At 40.9% G+C, this 24,073-nt stretch overlaps 1 protein-coding gene across 3 annotated transcripts in view; it reads left to right on the top strand.

Annotated features, from left to right (window-relative positions):
- SLC2A9 (solute carrier family 2 member 9) overlaps positions 1 to 24,073 on the top strand; it is a 229,315-nt gene that overhangs the window by 141,651 nt on the left and 63,591 nt on the right. For all 3 annotated transcript variants that reach the window (XM_075066595.1, XM_032775770.2, XM_032775771.2), the window contains 2 exons: positions 465 to 566; positions 4,441 to 4,516. In XM_075066595.1, the coding sequence (XP_074922696.1) occupies positions 465 to 566; positions 4,441 to 4,516 (178 nt within the window). The remainder of the gene's footprint in view (positions 1 to 464; positions 567 to 4,440; positions 4,517 to 24,073) is intronic.

Here is a 24,073-nt window from a genome sequence, read left to right on the forward strand (position 1 = left end):
ATTTTGTGATTTCATAGCTTTGTGTTCTCTTTGTCTGATCATACAAATTAAAGTAACTGTTATGTAAGAAAAGTTAAACTTGTTTGATATCCACTGCAGTAATGGAAATTGAACCTACACTATTGCACTTTAAGACAATCAATTACAAGTTTCACATTCTTCCATCTACAATCTCATTATGGTTCTGTAGGGAAAAAAATTAACCCAACCAAATATTACTTATTTGCTCAATTTTTAATGAGCAAGGCTGAATAATTATATTGACTTTTTTCTCCAAAATATGTCAAATGATGTAATCTGACTACTGTTATGAACACACTGTAGCTGAGAATTAACAAAATGAAATTAATTGTTGCTATCTATGGTTGTTACATAGCAGCTATCACTTCACTGTAAGAATTTTGTTAATTAATGAAGCTCTACTGGTTCTTCAGGAAAGTAAAATACTATTTCTTCTTATTCAGGGCTTAGCTGTTGAACGGCTTGGACGTAGACCTCTGCTTATTGGAGGTTTTGGTTTGATGGTCATCTTCTTTGCAATACTTACAGTATCCCTGACTTTTCAGGTACAGTATATTCATTACATAACTATTCTCTTTCATTTTTCTATTTTAAATGTCAGGTTTATAGTACTTCTGGGCTTCAGCTTACTTTTGTGGACCATTCCAACTTTTGATTAACTTTTAATGATGACCTATTCTGAAATGGAGATTTGAAGTTCTATCTTCTGTTTAATTATAAACTTAATTATTTCAAAGTGTGATTGTTAGTCGTAATGTGATCTAAAAGATTGTCTCATTCATTCCTTACCAAGTGAGAGTTTCTGGAAGTAGATCTGAGAGGATAATTTTCCCCATGGTTCAGAAATGCTGCATTCAACATTTCATACTTTTGCTGTAAAACAGTATATATCTTCTTGAAATTTCTTGCATTCTCTATGTGCCTTCTGTTTACTGGTGATTTGTTTTTTTAAAGCAAAAAGGTTAAATTCAAACAGAAGACTCAGGGGGAGAAAACATTCCAGTGCAATTGTAGCTTTGAAATTCAGTTTAGCTATTTTGACTCAAAAGGTGAAGATTCATTATTTGTTGGAAGGAAGCACCTGGCATGGAGATGCAGGGTTAGCATTTACTTCGCAAGTGATTATGTCAAATGATTGGAAGAAGGTTATTAAACAAACTGTAACACTGAAAGGAAATCAGTTTGTCTCCCTTGTTTGTCCTCCGTTTGTATGCATTGTCATGTACAGTTTTCTTTTGTTCCTGGGGCCTGAAAAGTAGAGTTCTGATAGGTTGGAACAGCCTGCTTTTGGTGATCTTTCAGCAAGTTATTCTTCCGCTGGCTATAGTCAAGATCTCTCTGTCTCTGGTACAGTGGCTGAAATGAGCCTAACCATTTATCTGACTGCAGTATCCTATTTCTTTGCTTGAGTTGACACAAAGGGAGCCACTGATGGTATGGTCTATATTGCAAACCAACGTGTAATTATACTGTAGGTAGGTCTACCTGTTAGCTTTAATCTAGCTAGTGAAGGTAATAGTAGCAGTGACAATGTAGCAACACAAACTTCAGACCAGGCTACCTACCCCAATGAAATCCTACCAGGGACCCCAGGTACATACTTGGGTTCTTTTCCCAGGCCCCTGGTTCTTCACCACTAGCATACCTGCACTAGCTAGCTTATGGCTAGCACAGGTATGCTTACTCAGGCTATAATTGTATCTTACTGTGTAGTGTAGACATACCCTCAGAGTCAATGTGAGTAGTGTGTGAACGTAGTAAAACCATAACAAGAGGTAGTGGCTGGAAACTGAAGGCAGACAAATTCAAATTGGGAATGAGGCACAAATTATTAAGAGAGTGATTAACCAGTGGAATAAAGTACCACAGGAAGCAGTGGATTCTTCATCTCTTGAAGTCTTCAAATAAAGATTCGATTTCTTTCTGGAAGATGTGCTTTAGCCAAAGACAAGTTATTGGGCTCAGTATAAGGGTAAATGGGTGAAATTTAAGGGCCTGTGTTGTACAAGAGGTCAGACTAGATGATCTAATGGTGCCTTCTGGCTTTAAACTCTATGAATCTGTGAACTATCTGAATAGAACTTACCATATTGTCAAGTATATGAAACAATAAAACTGTACTTTACAGACTAGGTCATAAAACCAAGGTTGTTAGCACAGCCATAAGACACATAAAAATATAAGGCTGCAAGTTTGCTATGAGCTGACTGAAAAGTAGGCTTTTCCAAACTCTTTAATACATAATGTGATATGTTTAAACTAATTGGACTAGATCTTCAGCTGTTGTAAATCTGTGATGCTCCTCTGACTGTAAGTGGAGCGACATCAGGTTACATTAGCTGAATATCTGGTCTGTTATGCATTAAGTATTAGATATAAGTCTGAACCAAGAACCCAGAATGCATACAGCCTTGAACTTGGAGGAAAATTCTATCTGGTTCTGAATTTGCACCTGTGTCCTCTCTGTTTAGATGTTCAGATCTGTGTTTGGATCCAACTTGAGCTCATCTCTGATAAATATATAACTTTATGAATTCACACTAATGCCAAGAAGAGCCTTGACATATTATCATATTTTGAGAGTTAGTGAGTAAATGAATAAACAAGTTAAAAAGAAACAAACCAGTATAGTACTCTTTTGTTTGAACCTGTACATCAGTCGTTTATATCAACAAGTATAGTTATGATAATGCTTCAGATACTCTATGTAAATATATCTTTGTATTTTGTAAAAGTAACAAAGACTTAGTAATATGCAACCTCACTGTAACATTCTGCGATTCAAAATTTTCTGAGAAATAAGATGAGACCACAGGACTGTGGGGGGAAATCAAGGGGTTTTATTATTCAGCATTACATAGATGAATCATGGACTGTGGCCTGGCAATTCAATAGAATTCTTCCTCAGTATTTGAAGCTAGAGGGAAAATTCATATAATTTAGAGATTCTAATGAATCAAATGTTACCTTCCCTTAAGCTCTTCTTTTTAATCTTAGTCAGTTCCTTCTGATTACTTTTTACCTGTATTGCTGTTGCTTCACTTAGTTTTCTGTAGACAAAATGAACTCCTCACAAAACCACATGATCTGTAATAAAAATAGAATTATGGAATTTTGGAAGAATACACTGGCTATGTCTACACTGTAAGCTGTAAATGCCAGCTCAAGGAGACATACCCCCACTAGATCTGATTAAACTAAAGTATTAAAAATCAAGTGTAGCTGCAGCGGCATGAGTGGCTAATTGCCCTGAGCATGTACCCATGCAAGATGCTAGTTATGTACCCTGGGCACCTAGTCCCTCTCACTGCTCACGTTGCTGAGGCAACATTCTGTTTTTAGCACATTAGCTTGATCAGAGCTAGTGCACGTACATCTCTTCTAGCTGGAATTGACCCTTCCAGCTCAAAGTATAAACATACCCAAAGACTTATAAAACCATGTACAATCTATGGCAGTGGTGGGCAACCTGCGGCCCATGAGGGTAAGCCGCTGGCAGTGTGCCCGACCACTTGTTTACATTTGCACGGCCGCCTGCAGCTCCCAGTGACCGCGTAGCTGAGCAAATGTAAACAAACGGTCTGGTGGCCCACCAGCAGCTTGCTCTGATGAACTGTGTGCGGCCCGCGGGCTGCAGATTGCCCACCACTGATCTGTGGGCTTGATCCTGTGGCTGGCCTTTTTCATACAAAACTTTACTGCAGAATCAAGTCCATTGGGTTGGTTGTCTACAATTTCAGGATGTGGCTGAATATCCCAACCTGTTTGACTACTCCCGTTGTATATTGTTTTAAGCTTAGTACATATGAAAGGCCATACTGGATAAGACTAAAGACCCATCTTGCCCAGTATCCTGTCTTCTGACAGTGGCCAATCCCAGGTGCTTCAGAGGGAATGAACGGAACAGATAATCATCAAGCGATCCATCCCCTGTCACCCAGTCCCAGCTTCTGGTGAACAGAACTTCCTGTTCCATTGAGAGCCATGTGTTTAGTCCATCCTTCACTCAGATTAACTTAGTCATTTATAAAAGCTGCCATACTGGCCTTCATTAATATGGCAGAGACATCTGGGGAAAGTGACTAAGCAGAATTTGTGCAACCCAAGGAAATTCTCTTTCACAGCTTGGCTTGAATTGCAGCATAAGAAGTTATGAGTTTTTTGAATATTTGTGGCTTTTTCAATGCAGCAGACATCTTGACATTTCACTATATAGATTCCAAATTATAATTTTAATACAAATTGTCTAATAAATATTTCAGGAACACTGATTTCTAAAACTAACTCTTGACATAAACCCTAATCTATGGAAAGAATGTAAAGAATATTTTGTATTCCATGTGATTTCTTATTATTAATTATGCATTTGACATAAGAATTGCTAGTATGGGTTATTTTTTGTTGTTGTGTTTTTTCCAGAATCATGCATACTGGCTCCCCTATCTCAGTATATTTTGCATTCTTGCAATAATTGCATCATTTTGCATTGGCCCAGGTAAGTAATTTTTTGTCATGTTTTTGTATGTCATTTCTCCATGCACCAAACACTAAAACATGCACATTGAAGTGACATTACATTAGACTTTGCTCTGTGTGTGGCAGGGGGTTGTGTATGTGTGTTCCTTGTATAAGATGATGATCAAAAAGGTTCGTCTCCTGTTGTTAATGCTTCTGGTTCCCCATTACATGTATAGACTTCATGAATTTGAATCTGATGCCTTTGGATCACTATGTTGATAATGTGCATATAATGACATCTCACTCGTTCTCTGTGTGGGTTCTGTCAGGATTATTAGGCTTCTTTATGGCAATAGATACAACTTTATATACTGTATATTCTTAGTTTGCAGTCTTTATTACAATGAACTCTGGGATTCATTGGAGCAGGGGTTTCTGTAGAAGTATTAAGAAACACTGACACATAATGAACTAGATTACCAGTTACATCAGTGTAACTTTGGAACAACTCTGTTGACTTAAATATTGTTACTCCAGGGTTACATCAGTTTAACTGAGAACAGAATCCGGCCCTGTGAATTAGCAAGTAGCTAATTTTGATAGCATATGTTTGCAGGTGCAGAAAGAGGAATTTAGCCAGAGCATAGTTCATGTACAATATGCGCTGCTAAAATGAGGTGTGGGTTTTTTCCAAAGATTCTGTAACAAAGTGTTCTTCACAGAAAAGTTGTGGGGCGGGGAGAGGGCGCTGGAAATGAACTGCTTTTGTGGTTTTCCTTCATATATGTTCTGTTATAAATCTGAAAACATATTTCTGTCCCCATCACTTCTGCCATGGTTGTATCCAACATCTTTTTCTCCTTTCTTTTTAATGAAGATGAAATTTAACGTGAATTCTATTGTTTAGTTTCCTTGCTTGTGCATCATTGTTGTCGTCATCATTATTACTTACTTAGGCCACTTTTGTCTTTGGGGGTGGTGTTTTATTATTTAACTACTATTGGGAAGACAGCTGGAAAAGGCAGCATACAGTTTTTTGTGAATCCTATAATAAAATAGGGCTAAATTGTAATATTGAAAAATCCCCCTCTCCACCCTCTGAGTTAGAGGTGTTAAATATCCATGACACCTCAGGAAAAGACCAGGAAGCTATGACTCTGACTCACAAGTTTCTCCCTAGTTTCCTAATGCTCCTGGGGGAAGGACTATGTCCCTAATCTATGCCAGTCCCCTCCATGCTCTCTGAGCTTCACTGACTGATATATGGATGGGGCCAAACTAACTTGCAAAAACTGAAAATTTCCTGCCCTGCCCTCTATCTGTGTGGGAACCTGAGAGCAATAGAGAGTAGAAGTCCCTTGAAGACTGCTCTTTCTACCCCCGTCCAACCTTGGCACTGAAACCTGTGATCCAAATCGTCGTGCAATCTCCTAGTACATTTGTAAGGGTAAATTTCAAGTTCAAGTGTTTCATGTTTAAAACAAAATTCTCAGCAACAGATTGCTGGGTTCTAAAAAAAGGCATTTTGAAATCAGAGTCAGTTCTCAACCAGATAGGCTTGAGAGGTCAAGTGGTGACTTCAAACTTCTTGCCAATTCTCTTTTTACTGTGCAAAAATAGTTTAACTCCTGTAAATAAGTATGAACTCTTGTAACCTCTACTTATTTGCCTTCCAAAAAGCCCCATAGAAACAAATTTGAAGAGTAATTTAGGCCAACCCTAAAAGATATTTCACCAGTTTTCAAAACTTCAAATGTAAGTCACAGTTCAACCTTTTAAAATAAATCCTCCACATTTTTTCTTTTTCTTTTTCCCTTTTTTTCTTTGTTCTCTATGATAGATTCTATTTTTATTCACTTAGCTTTTATCCCTTCACTGCTGCCAGTCAGGATTTTCTAATGCATTTTGTGCTTGTACTGAGGCAATACATCTATAAGTATGCAAGACTGAAACTTCTATTCATTATAACAGACTGCTTCCTATAAAAAATCTTTAAAATTACAGCACTCTTCTTGCTGTTGCGTGTTCTGTTTCTGTTTTTAAAGGAAGAGAACACGATACTGTGTTTCTTTACAACCAATCCATCTACCATTCCAATATAGTTAAATACACTAATTGCTAAGGAAAATATGGTAACTGTGATAGATGCTATCAGCACATGATACAATAGTCTATGAATATTTCAACTTTATAAATGTTATATGTGTCTTTATGGGCTAGGGATTGTATTCCAACTCAATAGGGGTGCTAAAATGTTTCCTCGGGAACTATAACCACTGGGGTATAATTAATGCACATCCCTAAGGCAGGTAATAAGTCTGAAATTTCATCCCAGAGGGGAAATTACATATACTGGTTTGACGTCGTTCACGAGGCCAGGCAAATAACCGAAAGCCATCTAAAGTGACCACCCTGACTGAGGAGGGAGGTTATTTTCACACTTGATCCAGAGTCTCCATGTGGAGGCTGGGTGATACCTGGTAAGCTAGACATGTGTATAAGCTATTTGTTGTTTGTGTGAAATATTTTCTCTGTAATGGTTTTGGTCTGACTGAATAATACTTTGCTTCATAAGAAGTGCCTGGTTGTTGGTTAACCCTGTCTTTGCTTCTGAGTTTCTGAGAGAAGAAGACAGCAAGTGTTGAACTAAAGTTTAACCTGTGACTTGCTGAAGTTTGCAGCTTAATTTCCCAGTCTGGAGGGAGTGAACTGGGGGGATCCTGCCCCAAGTAATATGATGTTCCCGTTGAAATCATTGGCAGCACTTCAGCTGAGTTTAATGAGGCCAAATTTACCCACAGAGAAACTGCGTCTGTGATCAGCTATCCTTTAGTCTATCTGGACAAGCCCAGGATTTTTGTATTGCTTTGGTCTCTGTCAGGGATCATTTTTCTTTCAGAAATGGAAATTAGCTTCCATTATTAGCCATATTTCATAATAGAAGAAAACCTAGCATATATTGTTAACCTAAAAAAAGTGCAACTGAAAAGTAGAACATCCATATCTGTCCACATCATAAGACAGAGGCATAACTGTGAAATTTTTAATGCAATTATCAGATCTACTTTGAGAGAGACACATGTGGTTGCAATCCTAATAATGAGGTTTCAGTTCTCATAATTTAGGCTTGAGTGTGCCAGAGCACAGGCTGGCACATAAGCTGCAGGAGGGAGTGTGCCATAGCCAATTCTCTTCCTGATTTCCCTTTGTCTGTGGGTGGTGGGAAATAGCAACTTGCTGCCAGTTTATGCCAGCAGTAAGTTATGGCACCCTTGCTCTGGCATATCTATGCTGGCTAGTGTATTGGAAAATAGAGCCCAGGTTCTACCTATTTCCTGATCCCGTCCTCTTAGTCTGAGGTGGTAAACAAGCATGTAGCAGTCCATTCTTTTATCTCCTTGCCCAGTTACAAGGTCTGGGTAGCCTTTGCAAAGATGTAATGGAGGTTCCAACTCCCTTTACTATCTTTCATAGCTGTGTAGTCCAAGTCAAAATGTAACCCTTAATAGTTCAAATCCAGCTCTACTGCTTGCTGTTTACCAAAGTCATCCCTGGTTTAAGTGTATGAGACTCCCATTAACTTCAATGATGGTTGTACATGATTTTGTGGCGGATGACACTGAATCTATACCTGCATGCCTAAACAGGAAGAAAACCAACACAGATATCCTGATTGAACATCCCGTATACTGAGTGGTACCTAAGTCTGTGAGTAATCTCATTGGAATCTATTGGACTACTCACTGAGCAAGGTACTACTCTGTGGCAGTGAGGGTAGCACAGTCAAGTCCTGAAGAATTTTCACTTTGCATTTGTATTTAAAAATGGAGCCAGCCATGTTTTTTGTAATCTAACCATGGAAGCAGGAAGTTTCTACTCATCTTTTAAAGCTCAGAGCAATTAAACAGCAGGACACTGTTATACTACAATATATTTGCTAAATTGTATATCACATCGCCCTGAATTATTTGATCCAACAGCATAATGAAAGAGCCACTGATGGGGTCACTTCCTGTCCTCTGTGCTACCACGCAAGGAGAGAAGGCTTATAAAGAGAGTGCTCCTTCTCCACATGTAAGCAACAGTGTTTAAGTATTAAAATAGAGGGGCCAAGGTACAGAGATGATCCACCCATATGGTCTGGTGGCTAGGGATGGTTGTCCAGTCCTTGATTGTTAGCACATATACTAATGTCAGCAGCAGGCAGTAGGTAGGAGTGGAGAAAGCAGCAGAAAACGGGACCGCACTGCATGTCTACTCTGGCCCATCCAATGGAATCCTGTGCCAACTGGCAGCATTTCTGAAGCATGGACTCATCTGAAAGTGGCCATGTTCACCTTGCAGTACCAGCCAGGTCAGGATTTGCCCCATAATGCATATTTGGAAGGGAATCAGTGTTGTTTGCCTTGAATGGTCTAGTCCCAGATTTCTTGGGTTTTCATGTTGCATTGGTGTCCCTTTTATATGAGATCCATTTTAGTGTCTGAAGACTTGATGATATAAAGAGAGAACTGTGGATTCAGATAGAGAATGAGCAGGAGGAGCAGATGAACTGCATGGAAACAGAGGATCTACCTTTATGCATGTGTCTGTTTTAAAGAATGGAGGTGAAGAAAAGAATAAGAGATGGATACAGAATTACTTCTTAATAGAAAGTTTTTCAAAGCTATCCGTGTTTGATATGTGTTTAAATGAATAGTAAAACAGCAGGTGTTTAAATGAATAGTAAAATGAAAGAGTAATTCCATCCAGTAAAATTAATGAGAGGATGAAAGTGTTACATAGTAATTTCAGCACAAATATAATTTCAGTCTACTATATTTGCAATACCTTTCGGTTGCATGACACTTCATATAGTTGTTGTTCTATTAGTTGTTAATATTATTATCATCATATATATGTATTACCATAGTACCTAGGAGCCCTAGTCATGGACCAGGGCCTCACTGTGCTAGGCATTGAAGTATCCCATTATTCTGTTCCTGCATAGATAATATTCAACAGTGGCCTCCTGTACACTCTTTGTCCCTGCCCCAGTGAGAGAGACATTGTTCCTTTTCAGTTATTGGTTATTGATGTACAATTACGTGCCAAATTGCTTTAGTTCATTTTACATGAACAGATAAGACATCTAATTGCTTTAGAGTAGAACAAAAAAAATCAGTGAATTGAGTTTGATTAAATTTTAGTCCATCTAAAGGGACCTTATTAAATGAGTTGAGATGGGGTTTACAGACAGTAAAAGTTCATTAACTATGGGTCACATATTAGTTAATTGATCTATGAAGACAGAGGAACAAGCCATTCAGTACATTAGTATAATTAAGCTAAGACCTAGATATAGTCAGTATTGAAGGATCTTGAGCAATAATGCATAACTCAAGTGTTTCCTTAAAGTGTTCTGACTGGGGGACCTAATGAGTTCAGAGGGACTTTTTCTGGGAGTTAGGCAAGCAGAAATTTACCCATGAAATTCCAAAAAGTTCATAAAGATTCTAGAGTCCAATTGTGCAACTCTTACTCACACAAATAAATAATAAATCTATTATTTATTACATTATTAATAAAATAAATTAATACATCTATATGGGTACGCCCATTAGCTGCAATGGAACTACTCATGTGAGTAAAGAATTAAAGGATCAGGCCCCTAATTCGTTACTAGCCACTTGTCAAATGACTTCTTCAACATCAAAGTCCAGTAGTTTGTCCCTGCCCCAGTGAGAGAGACAAAATCCAGTAGTTTGTAGCTGTGTCTTCTTAACTTAAAATTGTAAGGGGAATCTATACTTTTGGATCTTTGTGGGTAAAACTAATAAAGTATAGTAGTAACTGTATGTGAACTTAAATTCACTACTCTGATATGTTATTGACTAATACAGTATAGATCAAATTCTTTTTTTCAGTTACCTATGCAACCCTGCTGAAGGGAAACGGTACATGTAATTGATTGGTTATGCAAATAGGAAGATGATTGTGATCACTAAAAATCAATCTATATGCCACCTATTTCATCTTAATTTTATTTTTTTAAATAGAGTAGCTGACTAGGCTCAAAGTTTTTCTGCTTAATAAGAGAACTTTTAAAATAACTTTTAGAAAGAAAATACATAGGGCTATATTAATAAATCTAACATTTCTTATGGAAAATGTGCATGAAATATTTTAATCTGCTTTATTTCTTCAGCATTATGGTCCAGATTTTCATGGCATCCACTAAATTTGGGTTCTTCTGTCTTCAAGTGTCCAGTTTGAGACACTTAGGGCCAAAAACTCAACTCAGAATCGAGGGCCTGTGTATTACCATCTACTAGACTTCAGACTGGTCAAGAGCCTAAGTGGAGAGGAGGGCCTTGTGTGAGCCTTGTATGCCAGGGTGAAGTTATTATTCCATTGTAGTGTGACCAACACAAGAGACATATTAATGTTAATGAATGTCTGGTACGATCATGGTGAGGAGGACAGTTGTAGTTTTGTGATGATCGTTAAGCAGAAAAAGTACAGTTTCACACTTACAATATATAGGGCTTTACTGTAGCACAGTAATTTATCTAGACAGATCTGAAAATTATTTTTAATCTTTTCTGTTTTTTCATAAATCTGTGAGAATGTTTTTCCCCAGGAAAATGAACAATAATGTTGAACTACAACTTAATAAAATATGTGACTGTTCTTAGCCTGGTGTGGAAGGATGAGTATCATCTATATTTGACAAACCGGGACTGAGATAGTGTGACATTATTAAAGCTTTGGGATCTGATCTAACTACCTTTGTAGTTAATTGGAGCTTTTCTGTTGACTTCAGCAAGAGTTATACGTGGCTTCTAATGGGTCTAGAGATACAGCTCTTTGCCTGGGATAAATCCAGCATAGCTTCATTGACTTCAGAGGAGCTATGCCAGTTTACTCCAGCTGAGGATCCAGCCCACAATATGTAGAAATTAACATTTTTAATTGTCTCAAAGTACCAGTGTGGCTTCCCATTTAATAGTATTTTCTATCCTGTTAGAGCATCTGATGATTTCTTGATAGTTGTATAGGTAGTGTGCTATCTGTCACTTTCAGAAAAGCATATGGCAGAGTCCCATCTGCTCCTCACCAATTAGGATCAGCTGTCACTTTGTCAGTTTTTTCCTCCTTTTCTCCATGCAAGTTTGCAGATGTGTTCCAGGAGGAAATCCTAAGCATTGAAACTGTAACGTTAACTGCAATTATATTGAGGAGTAGGTGATTGTTGATATCCCTCTGTTCACAATAAAAAGATAAACAAAAATCTAAAATGTATTTGTGATGGGATCCTCTGGGGTGCCTCTTGGAACTGGGGTACCACTGAGCCCAGCTTCTGTCCCACCCGCCTGGGCTCCATCTCAGATGATGCTTCTGAGGCAAGCTGCAGGAACGCTTCCGGTCTTACGCTTCTGCCAGCATTCACACAGGTAGGGACACACCCAGCTGCAATTACATACAGATTCTCTCACTAGCTGCTGCACGAACCAACAGTAGAAAGGCTAAAGCCAAGGTAACTTTCAGCTTCCCAGGCCTGCATAAACCCAAAATTATACCATCTTGCACTTCACAATATGGAGAGGAATATGCAACAGCCCCTTTGAGCTAAGATTCCCACACACTTCACTCCAGACTTACTTGTTGGTAGATTAAAACATAAAATAAATTTATAAACTACAAAAGATAGATTTTAAGTGATAGTAAACAGATCAAAGCAGATTATCTAGTAAATAAACAAAAATGCAAACTAAGTCTAAGATACTAGAAAGATAGGATATGCATTAGCAAATTCTCACTCTGACTGATGATACAAGCAGGCTGCAGATTCTTAAGGGACAAGCTGCACTGGATTTACAGCTTGGAGTCCCCAGGTCTTTCACACATGGGCTAGAAATCCCTTTAGCCTGGGTCCAGCACTTCCCCCAGTTCAGTCTTTGATCCTCCCGTGTTTCTAAGAATTTTCTTATGTGGAGAGTGAAGAACACCAGATGACATCACTCCTTGTCTTCTATAGCTTTGGCATATGGCGGGAATCCTTTGTTTCAAAACTTGGTTTCCAGATCGGTTTGTGGAAAAATACTGACATCCCAATATGGAGTCCAGAGATGTGGTCTGGCCCTTGCAGAGTCATAGCAGCCATTACTTACAGGAAGTGTTCTCAGGAAGGCTCATGAGGTGGAAGATAAGCTTCTGCTAAGCCCTGTTGTTTTCCCTAATGGTTCGTTACCCTGAATAGGCCCTTCCCCACCCACTATCTAGACTGAAAGCATCTTGCAGCTATACACCCAGGGATAACTACTTTTGAAATATAGATGCATAGTCAATATTCATAAGTTCAGATACAAAAATGGTACATGCATACAAATAGGATAATCATATTAAACAAATCATAACTTTTCCAATGACACCTGACTTGGCCGACTTGTATAAAATGCATCATAATTATGCTATAATATCATAATATCACTATGAAGAATATGAGCTGCAGTGTCACAGTATTTCCTAACATTTTCCAGTGATGTTCTATCAAAAACTGCCTTTAGGTTCTAAGTGACCACAGGCTGGAGTTCAACAGTAGTTTGGGAATTTAAAACAGAAAAATACCCTATGAAAAATAACAGATTCTTTTGTAGGTTGGGGGAAAAATGCTGCTTCTAGGCACTTATTTCTTTTCAGTCTTTTTAGTTATCTCATGTAACTACAAGTATTTGGATGCAAGATTATTTCTGGTTGAGGAAATACAAGTTAGTAAATAGCTTTAAAGAGCAGTTCACACAAGAAGCAGGAGCTGCAGGAAGTCATTGTCCCTTGCCCACACATTTCAGCTGAAATATCTGATATGTATGATCTAAAGAAGCTTCATGTGATTAAAAAATAGACAAAGAATCAAAACAGAAAACAAATGGTGGTGCTGTCTGGGATGCCCAAAACGATAGGTCTGTGTGACCCCTCTGCATCGATGAGAGAGAGATTTGCTGGTGCTAACCTGGATAACAGCTCACCGTCACCACAGTCTGTTAGCCACCCCCAGACAAATTTCTCAGGACTCTGCCAGCCCTTACTCCTTTCCTTGCATGTAACACTTGGTACACCCCAGTTCGCAGGCCACCTGGAAGAGTGTTCCCCTGGGGTATCCAGCCCGTCACTGGACACTCACAGAGATTATCAAGTTTGCTATAGCAAAAGAGACAGTATAGAAACCAGCTTGTTTGGTTTAACTAAAAATGCATGCTTTGCCTAATATTACTGTATTGAGATCTACTTAATGATAAAACAAAGTGAAGTTTATTACCAAAGATAGAGTTTTAATTGGTTACAAATGAAACAAAAGTATAGCACATTCTAGGAGACTAAACATAACTTTAGCAAACTACAGTCCTTTGGCTAAAGCAGTTTTCTCACTCACAGTGTTTTTCTGTAGAGCTTGCTGATTCTTCTTCAAGCAGATGCAGCTGTGTATTCCACTTAGGCATGTGCACGCCCATTATTATCAGTATTATCAAAGCTGGAAAATTTTGCCTAGCAGTACCCATAGGAAGCGACCCTTGCGCCTTGTGCTCATAGCCCCTGCCCTGGCTATCTGAGACAGTACCACCTCTACCCCCTCAGTTTCTTCTTAATGTCCATGGCTGGAGTCTGAGCTCTGTGTGGTTCCTAACCTTACAATCTCTCTCTGTCTCAGTGACTTCTAGTTGTATGTAGTTAATTTGTATCCTTATATAGGTTTAGTTCAAGTATTTCCCTGGTGATACCCTCACTTGGGTTTAAACATTGTCGACTGTGTGGGACAGCGATCCCCACACACCGTGCTTGCTGTGCTTAGGCAAAGCCCACATCAAGGAACGGTGTTTCATTGGCAAATTGTTCACAAAATGGACTCATGTGGCGAGGGACCTTTGTCTAAAGCTGCACCTGCTCCAACAGTCCGTGAAGCCGCCTTTGGCACCGAGGCCTACATTGGATCGAAGGTCACCCTTGGGTTCTGAGAGTGCTGCTGTTTCCCGCTCTGGAGCTAGCACCATTCCCCATCAAGTGCGCTGAGGAAAAGGTCACATAAGACTGATGGAGGCTGCTCCAGTTCGTGTGGGGACCCATCTATCTCCTCCAGAGGAGCATGGACTGGCATGGTGTGAACACCAAAGCACAGGATGGAGCAGATCCTCTCATCCACTCCTCGATACTGTGCCTGACTGTAAGAAATCCCATACCATCGACTCTGGTCCCAGGCCAAAGGTGTCCGTTGAGTCTGGTACTGATGAAGAGTGATGTCATCATCAGCTGTTTCCACTCAGGCAGCATAGCAGACACCCTGTTTGGTTCTTCCTCAGCCTTTCTGTCCCAACCTCTCCCTTGGTCCTGGACTTTGCCAGGGCTGCATCATTTATAATTTATAGCCAGCTGGTTGAACCTCTGGGTCTGTCAGCACCACACTCCAATGTTTCACTTCCACAGATAGTGGAAATGGAGCCAGTGGTAGGCTGAGAACAAGGGACCTGCTTGGCATCAGGAACTTCTTTGACACCCACGCTGTCACCGCTGCCATTGTTACCATGGTGGCACTCACCTCCCTCCACTTTGGCACCATCAGTCACCTAGATACCACTTGGGGTCAACACTGCTTCTAGCACCAGAAATGACAGAGGCATACTCAGTGCTGGCAGTTCCCTCTTCATTCTGGGCTATGGAGTCATACTGGTTGCTCGCACCCTCAGGGCTGTCTCAACCTTCATGTCCTGAAGCCCAGGACTCCTCAGTATCCAGATTGGGATCGTCCTCTCTTTCTCTCTGTCGCCTGACCCACATGGGAGGCCATTCATGGAACCCTATGGGTACCAAGATTGTCTCTCATCTCGCGGTTGGGAAAGGGGCTTGGTGCCTACTGACCACCAATACTGTATCCATACCAGTGGTCTCCATGGAATCTGTGGAATGTTCCTCAGTTGCCGAGGTCCCACTCCTCATTTCTCTCTAAGACAAGATCACTGTGCAGATCTGTAGTGGTGACCATTGATCTACCACAGGCCCAAGCACTGGTTAACCTTCCCCTCGCGAAGCCTTCAGAGTCTTCCCATGCAGATCCGTCAGTCCTGGAGCAGGGTCAGGCTCTGGCTCTGGCACAATTAACCACTTCATCTTCATCCATAGACAATTCCATGATGCCTGGCTCTTCTTCCTATTCAGTACTGGAGGGTTTCAAGGCATACCAGGCATATTTGTGGTGTGTGGCTGCTTCCCTGGGTATTCACGCAGGGTTTCTACAGAAGAATACGCATAAGTTGTTGGCTGTCCTGCAGCCATCTGCCCATGGGAGAGTCACCCTCTGTATGAACAATGCACTCCTAAACTCTGCTAAGGTTCTCTGAAGCACACTGGCTTTGGTACTGCCTTCTGCAAAGCGCCTGGTGCAAGGATTTAAAGCTTTTTACTCCCATCTACCTGCAAATTCCCTGGGTGTAACCATTGTGAACAACAGAGCTGGCAGGCCAGATTTAAGTCCATTCCCAAGGATGAGGATTCCAAAAAGGTGGACCTGATGAGTAGGAAGATTTACACCTCCTCTTCCTTACAGATGTGCATTCCTAACCACATACTTTGCTGTCCAAATATGACTTTGTGAACTGAATGGTTATGTCTAAGTTTGCAGACCAGCTGCCCAAAGCCTCCAGGGAGGAATTTCAGGCATTTATCACTGAAGACTGCTTGGTGGCTAAGGCTCTGTTGCAGTCCACACTGGATGTCATAAATACTTTGGCCAAACAGATGGCCTTGGTGTTGACCATGAGATGGGCAGTGAAGCTGCAGAAGTTGGGCATTGCCCCCTGTATGCAACAGACCATAAAGAATTTGCCCTTCAACAGTTATGTGTTTTTTTCACACAAGACAGATGAGACTCTGTGCTCCTTCAAGGACGCTAGGGCTACCCTATTGTTCTTGGTGGGGAGTATGTGCCAGCAATGCAGAGGCATCACTACAGTTGTTAGCAGCAGCAGTATTGCAGCACTGATCTGAGCAGTCTTTCCCTCCCTCTGAGATCATGGGATAACCCCAGAAAGGGGCATAGAATCCAGAGGAGAAGGCATTCGGGTTCAGGGTTTGGCCAGTTGACACACCTTCCCCTTGCAGCCTCCCCAAGCACCCTTTGTTGTCTCCTGGTCCACAGCAGTATTTCAGTCATTATTTCCTTCCCCCTGTCCCTTCTGTTTGGGGACAGGTTGGCTCACTTTCAAAATGCTTAGGGCTCAATCACCACTGACAGCTGGGTCCTAAGTACTGTCAGATCAAGCTCTGCCATCCAGTTCCTTTCCATCCCTCCTGCTCAAGCAGATTCTCTCTCTACTGGCTATGGGAATTGCACAGGAAGTTCTGCCGGAACATCGACATCAGGATCAGTGCTTCTTTTCCTGGTCTTTTCTGGTGCCCAATTCCAAGGGAAGGGCAAGCAAGACCTGTTCTCGACTGTCCTCCCTACATTGTCTCAGAACAACTGGTTTGTTGCTCCGGACCTTCAGGATGCCTACTTCCATGTGGTGATTTTGCCAAGCCAAAGAAAATTCCTTTGATTTGTTGTAGTGGAGTGCCATTTCCAGTATATGATGCTTCCCTCTGGCCTCTCTTCTGCTTGTTAGGTTTTTACCAAATGCGTGGTAAAAATCCTCACACTGACAGTTCAGCCTCCCATATCCCTTTCTCTCTGTCCAGACCTACTGACACAGAATAACTGTCGCACCTTACATCCCACACTCAGCTCCCTGGATCTCATGGCGTGGCTGCTTCGTGGCTGAATGAGCAGGAAGTGCAGTGATCGGCAGCTGTTGGACAGGTCCTATTCGACAGTAGAAAATCCTCTACCAGAATGGCCTATTCAGAGAAATGGCAGCGGTTTTTGGTGTAGTCATTAGGCTATGAAATTCAGCTGACACTTGCTTCTATCCAGCACATCTTAGAGTACTTGATGCACATTAGGCCTTGCATTTAGCTCATTGAGAATACATCTTGCAGTGACATCAGCATTTCAGCCCCCCCATTCAGAGAATATCAATCTTCCCCAATGCCAAGGAAGTAAGATTCTTAAAGGGGCTGCTTTTTCTCCATGCTCCAGTCCAAGAGCCAGTTCCTATGTGGGACCTTTCATGGGACCTCCATTCAAGCCCCCAACATCTTGTCCCTTTCTGCTTACATATTAGAAGATTGCATTCCTGTTAGTAATGACATCCGCAAGGAGTGTCTGTGAGTTACTGGCTCTGAGGATAGAACCTCCTTAGACGCAATTCTCTAAGGACAAAGTGACTTTGAAGCCTGGTATATTGGAACTGGTATATTTGTCTGTGTTCTTTCTTAAACCGCATTCATCTCCTGAGAAGCAGCATCCCGTTACATTAGAAGTCAGGCAATGCCTAGCATTCTGTCCGGACAGCACTAATGTTTCATGCTTTGCCTCGCTGGTTTGTATCACATGCAGATCAAATGAAGGGGAAAGTGGTCTCTTCACAGACTCTCTAAATGGATAATATCCTGCATCAAGTGGAATATTCCGCCTACGTGGACTGCACAGTTGCATCTACTTGAATCTGGATCCTGATTTGATTGAAAAGAAATGGTTATTTACTGTAACTGTGGTTCCTGGAGATGTGATGGAGATGTGATACAGATGTGTATTGCATGACCCACTCATCATCCCCTCTGCAGAGAAGTCTAATCTCTGGGCATTTGGTGTGAAGAAAATGAGGGAGGTTGAGGCGGTGATCATATAGCCAAGGGAGGAACTATGAGCACAAGGCACGAGTGCTGCTTCCTATAGATACTACTAGGCCAGGGAGTTCCAAACTTGGCCTGGCCTGCGCCGCTTCCCGCAGCTCCCGTTGGCCGGGAACGGTAAACTGCAGCTGCTGTGAGCGGCCATACCTGCGGATGCTTAGGTAAGCAAAGCGTCTCACGGCCCACCAGGAGCTTACCCTGAACAAACCGTAAACCAAGTTTGGGAACCCCTGTACTAGGCAAAATTCTCCAGCTTCCAGTGTTCTGGGTATGCATGCATCTAAGTGGAATATGCCTGCGTCACATCCCGAAGAACCACAGTTACAGTAAGTAACCATTTCTTTTCAATCAGATCAGGGTCCAGTTTTTCATGATTCTACCACATGGTATCAGAGATGATCTCAGTAAATGGATAACAAAACGTCTTTTTGCTTCTTCTTATACACCGCTACCTCGATATAACGCCACCCAATATAACATGAATTTGGATATAATGCAGTAAAGCAGTGCTCCGTGGGGGGAGGGCGGGTTGTGCACTACAGTGCATCAAAGCAGGTTCAATATAATACGGTTTCACCTATAACGCGGTAAGATTTTTTGGCTCCCAAGGACAGCGTTATATTGAGGTCGAAGTGTATTCCCAAAAACTCATTTTTTTGACCCCAGAAACAAGACACCTACCCTGTGGCTTTAGTCTGGTGTCCTCCCATGCTGATTTCACACGCCCTCATCAGTCTGTTTTCCTGTTGACTTAATATGCAAATGAGGCTCTATTTGTGTTGGTTTATCCTGCTTACTTTACATCAGAGATCTAGGCATATGGGTAAATCCACATTTTTTTGTTTAGGAAAAACTTGTTTATCAAACCTGCTTGGTTACCTAGTTTAAACATATTTTTTGTATATATGTACCAACTTCTTGTATGACACTTGTACATACAACTCACAATTCTTAGGATGACCAGCTTTTATTTGATATCTCATACAACATTCTTTATGTATAAATACTATGACAGCAATGTATTAGGTGTAGTGAGATTGTCAGGCCTGATAGGAGATGCTGTTACATGACAGTGAATCCTTTGCCAGTTCTCATGGAGGGGTGTAGAGGATCACACAAATCAGAGAAAAAGTGTAAAGAGAACACTGAAAAAAAAAAACTCTATAAAGTCTCTGAGCATTTGGAGTAGGTACCACAGGCGTGGAAGAAAGTATATTGACTTTTATTGCAAATGTCTTTCAACTTTATGCCAGCAGAGCAGTCCAAAGCAACTTTAGCATAGGGGCGGATCTGTACTTTGTTTTCTTAAATAATTTTTTTTCAATATACTAATATTCTACAGGCTAGAACACTAAAGAATAAAAATTGACTTTAGATTAATTGATCAAAAAGCAAAGCTATTATATGTATTCATGAGTTGAATGGAAACTCAGCTAGTGCTGAGTACAGCTGGTTGGAACATTTCCATCTAAGTAAAATTTCATCAGATTATGTTGTTACGTTGAAGTCAGAATATTTCACAAAGACGTGTTAGTTATGACTAATTTTTGTCAGGAAGATGTGAGGAAGAGAGAGAGAAACTTCCTGAATACAAAAACTCCGATTTCAATCTGAAAATGGATATTGTGACACAAATTCCACTTTCACAAAAACACTGGAAAGTTATTGCAGAAGGAAAACAAATTTCAAAAGTTCTTATGAAACAAAATTATCATCCGGTAGCCAGTTCTCATACTGGCTCTAGCTACTTATTTGAATATTAAATGTAATTAGTTAACATAATTTCAAACCTCAGTATTGTCAGCACATAAGGAGGTAAACAATAGGCAGTAAGGCTTTCAGACTGGGCCTTATGGAAAGTTTCCACAAGGAACTGCACCGGCAATTCAACGCTTGCAATCGGTTGCCAGATATCTGCATAAATGAATTACAAGTACAAAAATGTCTATGAAAAAATGGATGCCCAATTTAAATATCAGGCCAGATATTTACTGACTTGGCACATAAATGTTTTAATCTAATCAAAAGCCAAGATTGTATTAAATTGTAATGTTCCTTTATCCAGTTTTGTTAAGTATTCCAAATAGTTCAGAATTTTGTATATGATTATGTTGCTATTTTTCCACTGCTTATAGCCAATACAGCCTGCTAGTAAGATTCCCCCTCCTCCCCCCATCATGAAATTAGGGAAATATCTTTTAGAGCAGAATCTTGCAGCTTTAGCAAACTGGGGGGAAAAAAAAAACAGACTTATTTTTTTACCTGAAACAATTAGCACTGACCTAAAACCACTACAGGTAGATACAATCATGCTATCTGTCCTTTGACCACTGAAATGGCATATAAATTAAGAAGTATGAACCTTTTGATGAACAAAACCAGAAACGAACATTAGTATTACTTGTTTTATGGAACAGTATCAAAAAGCTCTTTGCTACAGTAGAGAGGAAATCTGTCTACGTCTGAATGAGGAATAGTGAGTAATAATGTTTGGTGAACCTTCAGAGATCTGAAGTGTTGGTTCAATGTCTGTTACTTGAAGTTTATCCCAACCATCTTTGCTCTGAAAATTGTACTAGTTTGGATCCAGCTCAAGTATGGGATTGATATTTTTTTCAGTTCTCACTTTGCCTTTGATAGTTTGAATCATATCTAGGAGTATGACATAGGCTTAATTATAGACAATTGAAAAGCCTGCTGCCAGTCTAAGAAGCTGAGGTATATTAAGGGTTCAGGGTGACTGTAGGTTTAAAATAAGATAAGGGTTAAAATATTGACTAACAGAGAGAAAACAAGAAGGATACTTTTGTGTCCCAGGATAAGCTTCTACATGGGCATTTAACTTGTCTTTCTGATCCATCTTTTTAACTTCAGTTATTATGTTTCCTTAGATGCTATTTTCATGCATTTCTTGTAACCTTGTGAATCTAACTCCTTATGGCTTTGTAATGCCATGTGGGAAATCTGAGTTGAGAAGACCCAGCTCTGAATGTTAGGGCCCAAAATAGTTGAGGACATGCAGCAATTCTAATTTTGAAATGTTATTTTTTTTCTTCCTTTCCTTGGATGCGTCTTCTCAAAACAAGAAAAGACTAAGCCAATTATAATAGTGGGCTTTATTCCCTTTTCCTCATAGAAATACATGACCAAAATAGACCCTCTTTATACCCCTTCTCCCTGGCAACCCTATAACCCTACCAAATTCAAGGTCCATTTTGGTCAATTTCACAGTCATAGGATTTTAAAAATTGTAAATTTCATGATTTCAGCTATTTAAATCTCAGATGTCACAGTGGTGTAATTGTAGGGGTCCTGACCCAAAAAGGAGTTGGGGACGGTGAGGGCGGGGGGTTGCAGTACTGCTTCCCTTCTGCGCTGCTGCTGGCAGCAGAGGTATCTTCAGAGCTGGGTAGCTGGAGAGCCGCTGTAGCTGATCAGGAGCCCAGCTCTGAAGGCAGAGCTGCCACCAGCAGTAGCACAGAAATAAGGATGGCATGGTATGGTATTTCCACCCTGACTTCTGCGTTGTTGCTGGTGGTGGCTCCGCCTTCAGACCTGGGCTTCCAGGCAACAGCCACCAATTTCCAGCCACCCAGCTCTGAAGGCAGCACAAACTGCAGAAGTAAGAGTAGCAGTACTGCAAACGCCCCCCAATAACCTTGTGACCCCCTGCAACTCCCTTTCGAGTCAGGAACTTGAGAATTTGAGTAATTTGAGAAATGCTGGTCTCCCCTGTGAAATCTGTATAGTATGGGGTGAAAGCACACAAAAGACCAGATTTCACGGGGAGAGACCAGATTTCACAGTCCAAGATATGTTTTTCATGGTTATGAATTTGGTACCTATAGCAGTCCTCTTCTAACAGTGATCTTCTAAAGAAACCTGAACACTTCCTGAAAGCGATCGCCTTTGTAGGGAGATGCCTTTCTGGTCATTGTATTCATTCATTTAAGGACTAGATTCTGCCATCATTACTGATTTTGACTAGTGCCTCATTGAAATCAGTGGAACTGCTCGTAAAGATTGTTCAGTGTTAATAAGGGTGGCAGAGTCTCTAAGCAGTCCTGATACTACCACCCTTATATTCATGTTCCGTAGAACCCTTCTTCACAAGTAGTGACTCTTGTTGCAAGTGGCCCAGATTCAGTGAACCTTCCTCCAGTTGAGTAGCACTTCCTCCAGAAATAATGCCATGGACTTCACATAGCAGAAAACATCATTCAGTGTGAATAGGGGTATCAGAATCTGGCTCAGTGAGACTACTTTGGGGTAAGGTACTCAACATGAGTAGGGGACATCAGCCCTAGAAGTACTAATTTAGCAGATGTTCTGGCAGTAGGAAAGATAAAGTGTACCCTAATAATGTGGTCACAGAAAAAATTTAAAAAACAATTTAAAAAACCCCAACAGTTTAATTTAAAAAATAATCCTATAATACCAAGATTAATATTTCCCAATGGTTACTTTTACTGCTGACTGCATTAATACACAGAGCTAAGACATACTAGCAAACTAAACTGTCACAGAAGGAGATTTCACTTATCTTTTGTCTCTCTCTTGTAGCTTGTGACTTGTCTTATGGTTTTGTAATAATTTAGTTCCAAGATTACTGGAACTTTATGGAAAGTGATTCAAGATTGAATTTAGACCCAAGGTATATATGGTAAATTATGGTAGTTGAACATTTGGCATGTGTTAAATTGGTGGCATGTTGTAGACAGGAAGAAATTCAGAGGAAATTGTTGCTGCAGCCTGAGGTTGGTATTTAGATTTTAAATCAGTCTGGACTCTTATTCTGAATGTTAACACAAAGCTGTATTGACAGTGGAGCTGGTTGTGAGAAACGGGTCACTTTGAAAGTCAGGAGGCTTGTTCGACCTGAAAGTGCAGTAAAAAAAATGCTACTGAATCCATGACAAAAGCAGAGAGTTACACCATTCACATTTACATGTATCTGTTCATGTGCAGCCAGAGACAAAGGACTGACATAAAATGCAATATTGGGATTACCTTCTGAAATGTAAATTAGAAGCAGCATTGTGTGGTATTATTGTAGTTCTTCTTCGAGTGCTTGCTCATATCCATTCCAAGTAGGTGTACGCACACCGTGTGCACGTTCGTTGGAAGATTTTTACCCTAGCAACACCTGGCCCCCTGGCGTGGCGCCGCTACGGCACCAAATATATACCCCTGCCGACCCGTCTGCTCCTCAGTTCCTTCTTACCGCCCGTGTTGGTCGTTGGAACAGTGGAGCGTGGCTTAGCCTTTCTCCACTTACCTAGCTATTCACCCATTCTTGCTTTTCTGTATGTAGTTGTAGCTGTAGTTCTAGTTGTTAAGTTGTTCTTTATACCCTTTAGTTGTTAAGATACTTAGTAGTATAGTTTTGAGGGTTGGGGGTTAGCCCCTTCACCTCTACCGGAGCCTGGGCCCATGCTGGGCTCCCCGGGCTTCAAACAGTGCTCAGCCTGCCGCCGGCCGATGCCAACGGGAGACCCCCACGACCACTGCCTGAAGTGCCTGGGGGAATCCCATCTGACTGAAAAGTGCCGCATTTGCAAATCGTTCAAACCGCGGACGAAGAAGGAGCGGGACACTCATTTAAAGCAGCTCCTAATGGAGGCGGCCCTCACCCCTCCAGCCTTGGCACCGAGTGCCGCGCAGCCTGTGACGGGGAGAAGTGCTCCATCGGCACCGGAGAGCGCCGGTACCGTCAAGACGCCCCGGTACCAACCATCTCCGGCACAGAAGATGGCCCGGCACCGCTCCCTCTCCCCGAGGGTCAAACAGACTAAAGCTCCTGCTGCAACTCCTGCACCGCGGTCTGAGCACC

The sequence above is a fragment of the Chelonoidis abingdonii genome, chromosome 5, assembly GCF_003597395.2.
Source record: "Chelonoidis abingdonii isolate Lonesome George chromosome 5, CheloAbing_2.0, whole genome shotgun sequence".
Lineage (NCBI taxonomy): Eukaryota > Metazoa > Chordata > Testudines > Testudinidae > Chelonoidis > Chelonoidis abingdonii.